Source organism: Ursus arctos, unplaced genomic scaffold (assembly GCF_023065955.2).
Source record: "Ursus arctos isolate Adak ecotype North America unplaced genomic scaffold, UrsArc2.0 scaffold_6, whole genome shotgun sequence".
Lineage (NCBI taxonomy): Eukaryota > Metazoa > Chordata > Mammalia > Carnivora > Ursidae > Ursus > Ursus arctos.
The window spans coordinates 12,553,250-12,570,146 of NW_026623078.1; the positions used below are offsets into that span (position 1 = coordinate 12,553,250).

Genomic DNA, 16,897 nt, shown 5'->3' on the forward strand with positions numbered 1-16,897 from the left:
TTTGTAAGAGAGAGACAGAGAAAGGAAGAGAGAAATTTTGATTTAACACTTATTAGTCTTTTCCTTGTACTTCCTTACTCCACATTCAAAGTAGTCTACTTTAAGAAATACTGTATGTTAAAAATCTTCAGTCTTTACACATCTATAATAGTTTTTGGTATATAATATAAAATATAGGTTACTCCAATGTCTCATGTCTTTTTCCAAACTGATTTAAAATGCCATTAATTTCCATACATCCATGGGTTTATTCAAGACAACCAATTCTAGTAATCTATTTACCTGTGACTTTATCAACAATATATAAAGTTAATTATCATCTATATAGCTTAAGACTATATCTTAACACCCAGCAGGATAAATTCCTAGTCACTGATATTTTTTGAAAATGTTATCAACTGTTTTTGCACACTTATTTTTCTATATGAATTTTCACAATCAACATCAAATTTTACCTACGTATCCTGTTGAAATTTCTGTTGCACATAGATTAAATAACTGAATAAATCTGATGAGAAAACAGTATCTTTACAATACTGTATTTCCATCCATCTTTAACATTCAAGCCTTTTAATATCTTTTATAAAGTTCTACAGCTTTCTCCACAAGGGTCTTGCACATTTTTTTCTTAAATTCATTACTAACAAATTATTTCCTTAAATTTTCATTGGGATCTCATACACCCACACACACATGCACACATGTATACACATATACATACATATATGTATATATATACACACATACGCATTCAAATCAGCTTTTGCTGATAAATATATGCAAACTGCTCTATTTTGATATATTTATGACATACATTCTGATGTGTAGTCTTATTATTTTTAATAGTTTGTTAGGTCTATGTGGTTTGAAAAGCATATTATCATGAAATTGTGACAGTTAAGACTTTACTTGCCAATCTTAATGTTTACTGTCTTGCAGAATAATGATGATAACAGCTGGCATTCTGGCATGCTTCCTAAAATTATGGAAAATGCCTCTAAATGTTTCGACATTGAATATGTTTGCTCTAAGTGTCTCATGTATACGCTCTCAAACTAAGAAAGTTCCCCTCTATTCCTAGTTTGCTAAGTTTTTAAAAAAATATTTTTAATGGGCACTGACTTTTATCAGTTGTCATTTCTGTATCCAGATAATCACATAATCCTTTTCATGTGATCAGTGAATATGGTTACACCGAGATATTCTGAGGCTTAATTATTATCGCATTCCTGAAACACTCCATTGAGTCATAATGATCATCTTAATACTCCATTGTATCTGAAATGTTGAAATTGTCTTTTGGATTTTTTACACTTATATTCAAATGAGATTAACCTTTTTATCTTATTCTCTATAAGTTTTAAAACCATACCTGTGGTTATGGTTCTATTCATTCCACGTATTTACTTGCACCTTCTCTTTGCTTGATATTTTATTTATCATGGCTCGTATACTTTTATCAATTTCATTTTCTAATACATACTTCAGATTATATAATTCTTCCAGTGTTACCACCTTCATTATATCACTCATTTTTTGGTACCCTTGTTTAGATTATTAAACAACTAAATTTCCATTTTCTTATCAACACCGATGTTGAATATATAGATATTCAAATTTCCAAATGTATCAACTTCTGATTTTCAACTGCTTATGTTTAGTGGCCGGAATTATATCAATATCTAGAACTTTGAGACTTCCTTTATGATCTGGTATATAGTGAATTTTCCTAACTGTTTCTCTATTGCTTTATTTTTTACTTCATTGTGTCCTGAGAGGAAGAAGTTCTGTTACTGTGGCTCTGAAAAGTTCTCATTCTAGTTTTAATCCATTTTTCATTCATACACAATTGATCAAAGTCCTATTTTCAAGCATCTACAAGTAACAACCAATTGCTTATGGTAAAATTTGCCCTCTCTACACATGAAACTTTTTCTTAAACTTGTAAAAACCTTTTGCTTTGAATGCTTTATATATTCTTTCCCTTATCATTTTTCTTTAGGTGCTTTTCATATGTAGAATTCAATTGGATACCTTTTTCCCCTGAGAGATTTTGTTGTGGTAGGTTAATTAACTTTACAGATTTTTTTTTTTTAAGATTTTATTTACTTATTTGACAGAGAGAGAGACAGCCAGTGAGAGAGGGAACACAAGCAGGGGGAGTGGGAGAGGAAGAAGCAGGCTCCCAGCAGAGCAGGGAGCCCGATGTGGGGCTCGATCCCAGGACCCTGGGATCACGCCCTGAGCTGAAGGCAGACGCTTAACGACTGAGCCACCCAGGCATCCCTAACTTTTCACATATTTTGACTTATTTCTGTCATTTATGTTTTCTAATTACCATGGGCTCTTTAGACGCTTCTGCCTTGCCTTTTTGAATTAGTTTATTTGCTCCATTTTTCACTTATATTCTTAAAGCCTTATATCTTTCCAAGACTCAAGTTAACCAGTTTCTACTCCTTTCTTTTAAACTAAACAGAAAGCTGCATACATTTTTACTTTTCAAAAAACTCCCCTGCCTTCCCCAACCCAATGAACACTCACCAAAATAAATATATTTATTACTACAGTAACACCTTTTCCTCCTAGGTAATGGACCTCAAAATTTAAATACTTCCTGTAAATAAAAACAGCTTGACACTACTGCAGTGATCCTTATCCTGGCAGCCTATGAAAACTTTGGTGCACATATGAAGTATGAAAACAGGCTGAAGTGATTCATATATATATATATATATGTATATATATATACACAATCGTCTGTATTAAGATATTTCTCAAATTTATAACTTAAACGAACTTAAATGGCACAATTTTCAGAAATATGGGCAGTGGGCAACCAGGAATGCTACATATATTTCCTATCTTTACAGCTTGTAGCTTAAAGAAGTGCACTAGTGGTTTAAAAGCCTGTATTACTTAAGGCAGTTGAAGACATGTACTTACTGTACAGACATCATGCTTGTTTCCATTGCTGAATCCACTTTTCCTTCATCTTGCGTTTCCATGGCTGATCTCTCTGTTTCACCTGGGAGTTCAGGTGCACAAGCTCCATAAAGTTCTGGGGCTGCAGCTACATACGCTGAAGGAACAAAACTGCTACTACGCAACTTACTGACTTCTTCCTCAAGTTTTTTCTTTTCCTCAAGCAAACGGGCGCGATCTTCAGATAGTGACTCTATCAAATCTGAAGGCCCCCCAAGTTGAGATAACATTATAATACATCTCATGTGATTTTATTAATTTTAAAAAGGAGTTAAAAATATATTATGAAACATTACTAACCTTTATCTCGCTCTTGCTGTTGCATTGTACTTTTCAACTTATCGCTAAGATCATTGATTATGTTTTCTTTTCTCATTTTCTCTCTTGTTAAAACAGTGTTAAAATTGGTCTGGAACGAGAGAATGACAACTACTTAAATCACCTGCATGTACACAGCAGATAGGCCTAAAGAAACTAGCAAATATTTTTGCATGGTGCATTTGTATGTGGAGAAGATAAAGTGCAATTCATAAATGTTCATTTTTTAATAAGAACGCTCTACTGTGGAAAATACAATGTGACTGTGTTGTCCTGAGGTTCCATATTAAGATATGCTCCAATTTAATACCTTGAAAATGAATTCTATTTTCTCATTATTGTCAAAGGAAAAGCACTAGCAGATGATTTTAAAATTGGGAAGGGAGGGAGGGAGAAAGAAAAGAAAAGAAAAGAAAAAAGAAGAAGAAAAAGAAAAGAAGGAAAGAATGAAAGAAAACAGTAAGTGCTGTTACACACTTTACTTTTTCTTTAATAATCTTCCTGCTTCTGGAATCTTCCTTTTCTCTTTGGCTAAGTCTTGATTACCACAGAAATATTTTATAGAGATGACTTTATCCCATCTTCTCTTTTCTGGACATTTGCAATAGCCACCGCACACCTGGTTAATACTAACTGGACTTGTTACCTTTAGTTTTTTATAAAAACTTTCCTACTGTGAAGCTCATGTATCAAAGTGCCTGCACAGATCACATTAAGCCTATATGGCAATTCTAACTGCAATTTCTTTTATAAAGATTACTGAATTGTTAACAGTTTCATTTATAAGACGTCCATTAAGATCTTCTTTAAACTTAAAAGCAATAGATGAATGGTAAATAATCTAAACAGACTCTTCCCATCTGCCCAGCATTTCCAATTCCAAAATTAATAATCTATGATCCTTCAATGTATAATGCCAATACTGCTAAAACCTGGGAGACTTAATAAGAATATGGCATTTTTAGATCAAAATTAATTAAAGATTGAGTTAAATATCATTTCTAGCCAGAAAGCATACATGAAGATGTCTCAAAAGGAACATTTATGATGTCTTTTGTTAAGCCATTTCTCTATATTTTATGTATCTATATAAAATTAATATTTATAACAGTGTGTTTCAGTCAGTTAATTCATCCCAAATATTTACAATAGCATATTTTACCTAATTAATTCGTCCCCTACTTATTTTTGGAAATGAAAGCTCATAAAAGACCTCACAGAGAAAGCAAACGAGTGCAAGATACATTTTATATAGAATAAATTATACAAAGGAATGTACAACCTCAGATTTTTTAAAAACAGAGACATCATTAATGATCTCTTCATTGGTAATTCTTACTTAAAACTGGTTGCTACTTCACCTCCCTGAACACTTCATTTCAATGGCTTCTATAAAGCCACACTTTTCCTTTTTCTGGTTACTCTTTCTTATTCCCCTTTTCAAACTCTTCTTTATTTCCCCAGGCCTTAAAACTTAAAATGTAAAGTTCCTACAGGTTTAGAACTATACTACTATACTTTTCTTGAATTCTACAAAGACATTAATGTAATCACACCATTACAGGAAAAGGAAAATACCACATATATTAAACAAATGTGTTTATCAACTATAACATGTACCTGTTTCAGAAAAGCATTATTTGGGGTAAAAAAAGCAGGTCACTATTCTCCTTGGCCTGAGCTCTCAGCAGACATCCATCGTCCCCAAAGTTGCCCATGTCTGACAGTGCTCCACTCTTTCTCCCCACCCCAGCAGGCAATGCTGATTAAGTATAAATCTAATTGTTGCACTCCTTTATTTTCTCTCCAACTGCTGTCATCCAGGTATGTGAGGTGAAGCACGAGCTCCTGAATAAGGCAACCTAGTCCTTAGTGGTCTGTGCCTGTGCTTCCCTCACAAGCTTTACCCTCTCAACATTCTTCAATATTATTAATAAGGTTAATCAACAAAATTCAACAGTAGTCCATAATTATGTACCAGCAGTCTGTCACATGGATAAAAATTATAGAAAGTACAAGAAATTTGTAATGATCAGCATGTAATTCAGAATAATAAAATTTGAGAGCTTAGGGGGAAAAATTCAAATATCATGTGTGAAGTAGTAGAAGGACTTTCATTTTACAAAAAACTAATCTGAATCGAAAATGCTTTTACCATGAAGATATTTAATAAATATTATCAGGCTCAATGCAGGAAACTCGTATCTAAGATGTACGATGCCCCCAGTTACACAAAAATTTTTTATTTGTTAATTTATGTTTATCTTCTTTAGACCTGAAATAAATGAAACTAGGGTGGGGGAGAATATACCTGTTGTTCAGCAATCAGAGATGTTCGAACGTTTTGCATTTCTTCATTCTTTCTTTTCTCTTGCTCTTCAAGTTGTTCTAGAAACTTTGCTTTTTCTTCCTGAAGCTTTTCTTGAAGTTCAGCAACTAGGCTTGAAGAATCTTCTCTGGCAGATTCAATGGCAAGACTTGAAAATTACATATGGTATTAAAATTTTTTTGAAAATAACATATAATCATAAATATACCAAATATCACAATTAGGTGACATCAGAAAGGTTGTGTATCTTCCTTAAACCTAACAGTAATTAATTGCTGTTAGAGATATTTCTATGTAACCCTCCACCCTTTTTATCTACCAAGGAAAGGGAAGCAAGTAAAAGGGAAAAGTTTAACAGAGATTATATACTGACACCAACACGGTGAATGACTATAATGATTATATTTGATAAATTCAGGATAAGTTGCTTCTACCAGCATTGGGAATGTTTTCAATATAAAAAATCAATATGCCTCTCAAGAGCTCAGCTTCAACATCAGTTCTGGTAATCTCAGAACTGTAATGTACACTAAAGAGAGAGAAGAAAAGAAACACATAGGTGAGGATCACATACATTGAAAAGTCCTTAATTTTTAAATAGATTTTGGTTCATTTTGTTAACTAATGAACAAATAACACGAAACTAAAAGGAAGTTAAATGTTCATACAGCGAATCTACATATTCATAATTCATATTCACTTCCCTCAAAACTAGCTACCCCCTAAGGGGTTGCTGACAAAGTACCAAAGAGGATAAGGCAAGGAGAAAAACCACAAACACAAGTTAGTAAGTATTATAATTTCTGATACAGAAGTTAATTTTATCTGCTTTCAACCTAATAATCTTTTACATCAAAAAAGTTTGCCCATGAAGTAGATAATCCCACCAAAGGAGTTACAAATATGTTAAACCACAGGAATCAGGCTGCCATGTTAGCAAATATTCCCAAACTATTTTAGTGACTAAGTCAATTGATTGCTTTAAATGTACACTTACACAATTTTAAATTACATTTTAATGTTTTTGGAATCAGGAGGCAGACTGAAGATTTTTAAAATTTATTTGAGAGCGAGAGAGATGAGCAGGGGGGAGGGACAGAGGGAGAAGGACAAGCAGACTCTGCGCTGAGGACGGAGCCCAATGCGGGGCTGCTGAAACTAGGAGTGCAATGCTCAACCAGACACGCAACCCACTGAGCCATGGTGCCCCATGGCATCAAGAGGCATTTTCTAATCAATGTGGATACTGAACTTGTTTGCTTATATTTTTTCCCAATGTAATTTCATAATCTATAAAATTATCATACTATTACTATTACAGCAACTGATAATCATACAAAGAATTGTTGTGATTCTTTTACTCATTCTTCCAAATTTACTGATAAAATCTAGTAATTCATATCAATTTGCTGCCCATTTTCTTCTAAGGGATGGTTTTAAATGGCCAAACATGAAATACGCAGTTAGAGACATACTACCTCTATCAAAGTCTGAGACTTCCTAGTTTACAGAAAGGTTTCAACTGGGAAACACCTAAACCCTAATGCAGTAGAAAGGATAAGGTAAAAGATTTGTTTTCAAAGTTTTTCCTTTAGGGCTAGAGGAGAAAGTATGGCTATGGAAAGTAAAAATCATAGCACAGATGGAAACCTGACAAGCTACATAAATCAAAGTGTTACTCAGGAACTAGAATATAAATATGGACTCAACATACTAACAATGAAGTGTTAAGGATTAAAATTGGTATAGGCAGGGTTTATGCATTAGATTTTCTTTAATACTGTTCGGCTAATGTCTACCTTTAGCAAGTAAGAGAGATATTTTGAAGAATTATCCCTATAATTAACAGGACAAGCGAACTGTTACGGGAAAAACAAAAAGCCAGGTTTCAGGCAGGTAAGCAAGGTGACCATAGTGAGGAATGAAGTTAGAGAAGCAGTGGGGGAAGTCAGATCATGAACAGAAAACATTTTGGATTTTATTAGCAGTACAATGTGAAGTCATTAAAGAATTTTGTCTAGAGAGAATGACAGACTATAAATTTAGGTTTGTAAAGGACTGTTGCGAGGATGTTGGTGAGAATAATGGAGCACAATAACAAAGTAAGAAGGATAGGTTTCAGCATGAGAAAGGATGCTAACAATGCTGTAAGACTGTGGTCTAATTGTGTGTGTGTGTGTGTGTATGTATGTATGCGTAAAGACGGGTAGTATTTATAATTTCTAGGTGTCTTGTAACTTTGGGTTGCTTGGTGCACCCTGAGGAAATGTTACCTTTACTTCAAGGGTCAGTGGCTGTGCTAGGATGAGGCAGGTAGGGGAAAAGATATTCTAGGCACGTAAGAATGTATCTTTGATTGTATCTTTGTAAATACACAATCATTCCAAATACCCAGAATGAGCACATTAAATGATTAGGTATATGCTGACTCATAGGGTAAAAGTCTTTTGGTAGCAAAAGCAAATAAAGGAGAGCTTAAGACACAACGAACAACCAGTAATTATACTGTGTTGGGCACAGGGATTTCTTGTGGTTATATATGCTATGTCACATTGTTTGAGGCTCCCATTAGAAAAGGCCCCAGGGAACTGTTAGCCACATCATTCTGTTGTATTTTACACTACTCTATGACCTCAAATGGCTCTGTCATCAAGGGGAATTAACCGTAGCAACGGGTAGAGTTAAGTTTTGTTTTTTATAGCACCATGGCCTCACTTTCTTTGGGGAGCAAAGAGATACGTTGTGTGCTGGGTGGGAGGGAAGGCATGCATGAAGAAAAGGTTACAGTATCTCAATAATTAAGAATATTATTTGACCTAGCAATGCTGGCATAGAAACCTAGAAATTTATCAATACAGGTTGCTCCCCTTAATCTAAATTTACATAATCCTGTCTTATGTTAATACCCTAAATAGGCCTGGAAATTAGAACTGAAGGAAGCAAATACATTTGTTATCAGTTGGAAATTTCCATGCCCTTACAAAGAACCTGATATAAATCTTATCTGGTTAATAGGTTACTCCACCATTAATAAATTAGTGTATGCTAGCAGAAAAGATTCTATTATACCCAACATTTCTAGGAACTAGAAAATCTGCATTGAATACAAACTAGACCATCATGACGCATGAACTATCTCCTATCATTAATTATATTAGATTAAGGCATAGTAAACAAATACTGGTTTTTTGTGGGTTTTTTAAAACGTTTTTGAGATTAAAATTATAAAACTGAAATGCTCCTCCTGTACTCACCCAGATCTACATCAACTACTCCATGGAGGCACAGCTATGAATAGTGTAGTAGGTAGATTTGCAAACCACACACACACACACACACACACACACACACACACACACTGGACTCATTTTCTTTGTACTCAGGTGTATGAAAAAGCCCTTTCCCCTATTAAAAATAATGTATACTACTGATTTAATTTTTCCCAGTTATATAGGAAAAAATGTATCTTACTTTAATTTTACATTTCCTTAATCCCAGGTGGACTGAAAAGCTATTCACATATTGGTTATTTGTATTTCTTCATTGATCTGACTGTCCATTTTTCTAATGAATACCCTAACTGACTTGTGGGAGTTCTTTAACATTACGGATACAATTAATATTCTTATTTATATCTTGCTGATGCTTCTGCGCAGTTGGTCTCTCCATGCTGCTTCTGGCATATGCACAACCAGCCAAGTGGTGGTAAGCAGGGAGGTGTGCTGGACCATGTCTTCACCTCTGCATCATTTCTTCTCAAAGATTTCCTCATTCTTTTTCAAGTGTTTCTTCTGCATGACAGAGAAGCCTAGAACTATATTGCCCAGAAGCCCCTTCCCAATAAGTTCTTAGTTGAAGTTTGCCAATGAAAGATACCCACACAAGATCTGGAATGCTAAGAGAAAGAGAGAGTTTGTCATTTTGTAGAAGTGGCTACGACCAGCTATGTGGGCTGTTAAGTTCGTGAGGGGTTTCCAAGTGAACTACCTGCACTGGTGTCACAGTATACAATTGGGCGTCTCCAAGAAACTGTGGCAATTTTCCGATTAGCCCCCCACTTTTGGTGCTTCAGACAGCTTTGAACCTCCAGATTTCCAGGTCTGGGAGCAACTCCTTTACAATGTCCCTTAGGTTTCCCCAAACTCACAGAAGTTCTAATCCTAGTATTAAATCCTTTAATCCTGGAGTATTTAAGAGAGATTCTGTTTTCTATAATCAATCCTGACAGATACAAATATGATCCTTGGGGGGAAAGCATAAAGACAGGAATCTGGAATTGATTCTCTGATCTGCTTCGATGTAAAGGCAGTAATGACCTCACTGTCAGTGCAACATGGAACTCTGGAAAATTAGGGCATTCCATGGCAGAACAGCTGATACCTATAGCTGTGTGCATCAGGTGACTAAAGGTGGCAAGGTTTTAGAAATGCCACAGCTGTCCCTGCCTAAGCCTTCCTTGACAGCAGCAGCAGCCTTTACTCCCTCATCTGAAAAGATTAGTGTCACCTTGCCTGTGGTTCCCATCTCAACAAACTGATCCTTCTTAACTGGCTCCCCTAACTATTTAATTACTCCCAACCCAGCTCTACTTTCAAATCCCCAGATCCCAGGGGAGTTGAAAATCTAACCAAGGAGGAATTGCAACGGCAAAATTTTCTATTTATTCTGGTAGCAATATAGGAAATACGTATGGGGACAAATCCATTTAGAGTTAGGAAAGGAAAGGCAAACATAATGGTAACTTGGGCCAATATTATCTGTATGGATACAATAATCAGAGACTCTAGATTCAATGTTCACAGTTTGCTAGATTTACTGCCTGAAACCTGGATCTAATGGCCAACTTTAAAAGAAAATAAGATGCAAAGATGAGATTCTAGACCACACGCAGGAAAACAATGGCCTACAGGCCAGATCCAGCCTTTACCTGTTGGTGTTGAAAGTTTTAATGCAACACAGCCACACCCAATCATTTATATTGTCTCATTTCTCTCTTGCTAGTTGAGTAGCATAGATAGAAACCATATCACTGACAAAGCCTAAAATATTTACAATGTGGCCCTTCACACACAGTTTGCCAACCAGTCTCTGTTATCAATGATTCTCAAAGTGTGATCCACAGAACCCTGGGGGTAAGACTAGAAACACTTTCAAGGGATCAGTAAGACCAAAACTATTTTCATAATAATACTAAGGTATTTGCCTCTTACACCTTGTTGACATTTGCACAGATGCTAAAATAGCTGACACCTTAACATAAATTAAAGATGATAGTGCCAAACCATACTTTCAGTCATTGTTTCTTTACATCAAGGTACTCAAAGTGGAAAAGAAGAAGGCAGGTTTATTTTGGAATATCCATGATGTAGTAAGAATTGCTATTTTTACCACTGAGTATGCACCTTTTCAGTATTCAGTGATGAAATGAGTACATATAAAGAACTTCGTTTGTCTCACAGAAAAGTACTTGTATAATTGCTTTGCTGTGTGCTGAATTTGCTACTTTTTTCACGCTCTATTTTTTTCTTTTTCTTTCTCCCTCCCTTTCTCTTCTTTTCCTTTCCTTTTCTTTCTCCCTCCCTCTTTCTTTCTTTCCTTTCTTTCTTTCCTTCCTTCCTTCCTCCCTCCCTCCTTTCCCTTTTTCTTTTCTTTCTTTTTTTCTTTCGTTCTTTCTTTTCCTTTTTCTTTTCTTTTCCTTCCTTCCTTCCAATTTTATTTATTTGACAGAGAGAGACAGCCAGTGAGAGGGGGGACACAAGAAGGGGGAGTGCGAGAGGAAGCCCAATGCTGCGCTTGATCCCATGAATCCGGGACCACGCCCTGAGCCGACGGCAGCCACTTAACGACTGAACCACCCAGGCGTCCCTATGCTCTACTATTTCTATTTGAAAAATGACAATCCTTGGTTATTTGGATTTGGGTTTTTAACAGACACTTTCTCAAAAATGACCAATGTGAGCTTGTTACTTCAATGAACAAGTAACAGAATTTGTTACCAATGGTAAAAAGTGACTCTCTAAAAATAAATTAAAATTTTAGAAAACCTGAGGCACCTGGCCGACTTAGTCAGTAGAGCATGTGATTCTTGATCTCAAGGTCATGAGTTCAAGCCTCACACTGGGCACAGAAATTACTTAAAAACAAAACCCAAAACACCAAACGGGAAAAAAAAATTAGAAAACTTATAACTGCCACTATGAGTTTGAGAGTTTTCCAGTACTTAAGATCTTTCTCATAAAATTGGTAGGTATATTAACACATCTGATTTTTCTGTCAATAAAATATGTCAGGACTTACCAGATCTGCATAACTCAGTGAACTAGTGTTTTTCAAATGGCCAATTTGTTGTGCTACAGAATTATGCATGAGTAAAACAGCCACTCAAAGTTCAAGACAGTTCAACAGATATTAGCATAAACAGCATGAAAAAAATCCATTTGGCAGTTTCATATTCCATACTGAAACTAATGTTTAAGAAATTATCATTTGTTGGATTTTGATTTAGTATCAAGGAAACATCAACAAGTATATGAAAAAGTTATTGAAATATTCCTTTTTTCTAATTACATGTAAGTGAAAGGCTGAATTTTTATCATACATTAATCAAAAGATATTGCAATAGACTTGATGCAGAAGCAAATACAAGAATCCATTAAGCCAAACATTAAAGAGATCTGCAAATATATAAAACAAATGGCACTCTTCTCACTTATTTTCATTTTAGAAAATAGTTTTTTAAAGAACACATTTACTGGATCCTTGGTCTTGAGGAATGCATCCAAAGAATGATGGTGATAGGCATAGTGGAAGATATTTATTATTTATATCCTGGGAGGATCCAAAGAATATGCCCTTCACCAAGGCTTTAAGAAATTCAACTTCGGAAAGCTCTGTAGGACAGGGATAGCAGCGGGAGATGAAATCACTGAAATTCAGTGAATTAAATGGGAATGACAGGATTCTGGAGTGGTAGAGGCCAATTAGTGGCACTTAACCAGAGACATGATGTGGTATTATTACAGGCAGCAGATCCAGAGCAGCAATCAGAAGGTATAACCCAGAAAAATCTTTGGCACTGGCTAACCACAGGGCCATAACAGAATGGGATGATAAAGGATTATTAAAACTTTTTTTTTTTTTAAAGATTTTATTTATTTATGTGACAAAGAGACAGCTAGTGAGAGAGGGAACACAGCAGGGGAGTGGGAGGGAAAGAAGCAGTCTCCCAGCAGAGGAGCCCGATGTGGGGCTCGATCCCGGAACGCTGGGATCACACCCTGAGCCGAAGGCAGACGCTTAACGACTGCGCTACCCAGGCACCCCTAAAACTTTTTTTTAAAAACTGTTTTTTAAAACCTCAATATCTAGTGCGCAGAGAGCTAATTTAAATAAAGAGAGTCACCACCCCTCACCTAATCCCAAGCTCTGAGTCAGTCACCAACTACAGTGTCCAAGTTTTATAATGTTGTCTTCTTTATAGTCTTTAGCATAGGGAACTGTGCCCACTGCTCAGGCTGAGTGTGTATTCTGGAAAAGTAATTAACCAACTTTTGGGGGACAAACGAATACAGGCTCTAAGGGGGCTCTAAGGCTACTGTGGTCCACCAGGAGATTACTGATAGCCACGTGATAAATGGAGTTTGAGTCCAGTGGGTCCTTTACCATAGGCAAGTAATACAATACATCCTTACCTATAGAATCTCTAGTGGAATACACATAGAAGCAACTGTGGGAGACTCCTTATTGGTTCCTCACTCATGGAATGAGGAACTATTATGGTAAAAAAAACCAAGTAAAGTCTCTAAAACAGTTTCTCATTTCACATGATGTAAGGGCAATTTCTATAACTTCTTATTCAACTTAAGTATATGTCCTGTAGGAAACATACAAAAATAAGCAATGGAGTCTCATAAATTTAATCAGGTAGTGACTCCAAGAAAACTGTTATTTCACATATGACCTCTTTGCTGGAGTAAATCAACAAGGCCACTACTGCCTGACACGGAGCTAGTGACTTAGCGATTTCTTCCCTCTTCATAGCTGTAAGTATATACTAGAGGCTGACAAACATTTTGTAAAGGGAAGAAGAGTAAACGTGTTAGTTAGTGTGATGATCTGTCACACCTACTCAATTCTTCCAAAAGCAACCACAGGCGACAGATAGATAAAGGAAAGGGCATCTGTGTATTCCAACAGAGATGTGTTTACAAAAACAAGTAGTAAGCTGGATTCCCACAGGCCAGTCTGTCAAACCCTAGTACAGACCACAAGCAACAGTTAGATTTTACCTACAGCAACAGCAACACATTTCCAATGTCTTATTTCTGGATTATACCAGTTCTCTAGTTCTCTGTTAAAATCTAGTTGGCAGGGATACTGCTCTTCTTGCTATTCCTCAAGATATCAATACCAATCTGAGAGAGGGGGGAAAAGGGGAAAAAAAAGGTATCATACGAATCTAATACATTTAGGGCATTTATGCTTGTTAGGCCGAGTAAACAGGGAAGTAGCAACTACCTCAGCTATCAGGGCAAGACACATGAGTCCCAGAGGATGAGCAATAAAAACCACGAAAATTCAGGAGTTTGTCAGCACAGTGAATTTCTAAGTGTCCAGTCATATGAGATGTCCCCTCTAAAGTGAAGGGACAAGCTGCTTGTAGGTGAGCATCTCTGAATTTTGGAGGCAATATACATAGTACACTTGGGAATGCTGCTCTGACTCATTTATGAAATAACTCCCTGTTCTATGTAAGGCCCAGAACAACATGCAAATAGCTCTGCCCCCTGAGCCACACTTCCCAGAAGATGCTTGAAGTGTCTGTAGCAGAAATGAATACTGTATAGAATTTTTGACAAGTCCTACAGGAGAATCATAGTTAAAACCCTTGGAATTTTGAAATGCATAACTATTTTCCTATTGTAAAGCAGTTATGGCTTGCTACTGGGTCTGCAGAGATTGAAAGACTGACCACAGTCTCCCAAGCTACCGTGAGTCCTGAGCTGCCCATCATAAAGTGAATGTTGTCTAAGCCATCAAACCATAAAGTTGGGTATACACAGCAATATTCCATCACAAGCTAGATGTGGCATACATGAGACCCAACAAAATATGGCACAAGTATGGTACAAATAGATCAAGAGATTCAGGTTCCCAAGATGCTTTCTCCTGCTACATTGCCTCCTTTCTTCCCATCACGACTCTGATATTGAGTATGAGTGAAAAAAACTGGCAGGCCTGGTTTCATCATGATTCTGCAAAATATACTGACACTACTCAAAAGTACAGTTGAGGTATTAGAGCCCCACCGAGGAGTGGCTCTAAAGAACAACAGTGAAGGGCTATCTTCCTAGTGGCAATATGTCAAGCAGTATACTTGGAATTACTAGGAGGAGAAATGGTCAGGGGCAAGGCCTGAGCTGAAATCAAGAGTCAGACACTTAAATGACTGAGCCACTCAGGCACCCTGTCATTTTGAATGGCTAGGGTAAAGAATGCAGTACATGCCCTAACCAGATACTACTATGTGAAACTAATTCTCCCAGTTAGAATATGTAGGTTGGAGAACCAAGGATAAAAATTGAAATAACACATGTTAACTAATGAGGATTTAAATAAAAATTTGAAAAAAGAAAAAAAAAACTGGAATAACTACTCTATTATTTCAATGAGCCAAAAGCAAAAATTCTACTTCTCTTCCCTACAATTTTGGACTGTGCCAGTTCAGTTTCCCCGAAAAGATTTCCTTTACCAGGAGATACAACCAGGGTCCCACTCACCTGGAAGCTTAAGCTACCACAAAGATACCCAGGGCTCATCTCAGCACTGAATCAACACACAAAGAAGGAAGCTGCAGTATGTATTTATATAACTTAGCTATCAATGAGAAACAGTTGTTCCTACACAGTAAGTCAGAGGAATATGCCCCGAAGTCAGAAGCTTTTCTAGGGTGTCTCTTGCACTGCCACGTCCATTGATAAACAGTCAAATGAGAAACTACAGCAAATGTATTACAGGAGGAATCATTATTGGCAGTCTCTTCAGGTCAAGTAAAATCAGCTGAGGTAATGTCTAAGGTAAAAAATAGAAGGAAGCTGTAAATACCTACTAGGGTTATGAAACTAGTTACAGAAATAAAGACTACCACAATTAAGCCTATGCATATGGATGAATTTATCTTTATCCCCTTCTCTCAGTATCTTAGTATGTAGTAAGTGTTGTGACAATTGTAATTAACCCTATATTTCAGTATTTAACCTAAGGAATATCAAAGAGATATTGTGTCTGTGCAGAAAGATAAATGAAGGGGCACCTGGGTGGCACAGCGGTTAAGCGTCTGCCTTCGGCTCAGGGCGTGATCCCGGTGTTATGGGATTGAGCCCCACATCAGGCTCCTCCGCTATGAGCCTGCTTCTTCCTCTCCCACTCCCCCTGCTTGTGTTCCCTCTCTCGCTGGCTGTCTCTATCTCTGTTGAATAAATAAAATCTTAAAAAAAAAAAAAAAGAAAGAAAGATAAATGAACAGAGTTCAAGGATAGCTATAATGACATTAGTTTGAGTCTCACCTTTGGAAGAGGGAGAGGCTAACTGAGGAGATATGAGAGACATAAGCTGAATCATGTCCAACAGAAACAAGGCATTTTAAGTGTCCTTATTTTGAAGTTCAATATGGGTAAAACAGACTTGAGAGACCCCTGAGTCGGAAATGGGGGAGGGTATATACAGTGCTGGACTGTCATCATCCAGCCACTGCTCTCATCCCTCTTCTAGAATCTCATCCGCACTGTACTACAGAGATGCTTTATTTTCCAGAATCCCCTTCTAACTGCAAGTTTGCCAATAAAAAGAATATGCACAAGATAAGGAAAGCAGAAAAGCAGTCCAGGCTTACTCCCTAAAGCTAGGTGCACCCAGATGAAATTTCACAGGAGCTTCCTGTCAAGTAACTGAGAACTTGCAGACTGAGCCACATTACTGGGACTTTGAACAGATTCTTGATTGCTACAGCAGCTTTGCAGTGAGCCATGAATAATTCTCAGCTTTCGTGGGTACTTCAGCATCTGTTTTCCTGATATTTCACCCAGAGTTTTCCTGGTTTTCAGAAATCATTCCCTTGACCTTAGCTCCCCCCAGCTTTGTAAACATTTGTGCAGGCCCTAATTCCTGTATTAAACCCTCCAATCCCCCCAGAATACATGAAGAGTTCATGTCTTCAAAACTGAGTGGGAGGTTTAACTGAATACTATACAAATATTACACGGCAGAGAG

General features: G+C 36.7%; 1 protein-coding gene across 4 annotated transcripts in view; it reads right to left on the minus strand.

Moving 5' to 3' along the window:
- The window catches only part of RB1CC1 (RB1 inducible coiled-coil 1), a 90,953-nt gene that overhangs the window by 18,225 nt on the left and 55,831 nt on the right, over positions 1-16,897 (minus strand). For 2 of the 4 annotated variants that reach the window (XM_048212387.2, XM_026516482.4), the window contains exons 16-18: positions 5,612-5,756; positions 3,283-3,391; positions 2,944-3,184 (exon numbers count right to left, since the gene is read on the minus strand). In XM_048212387.2, the coding sequence (XP_048068344.1) occupies positions 2,944-3,184; positions 3,283-3,391; positions 5,612-5,756 (495 nt within the window). Of the gene's footprint in view, positions 1-2,943; positions 3,185-3,282; positions 3,392-5,611; positions 5,778-16,897 lie in introns of all 4 variants that reach the window. The other 2 variants (XM_026516480.4, XM_026516481.4) reach the window with 1 other exon arrangement.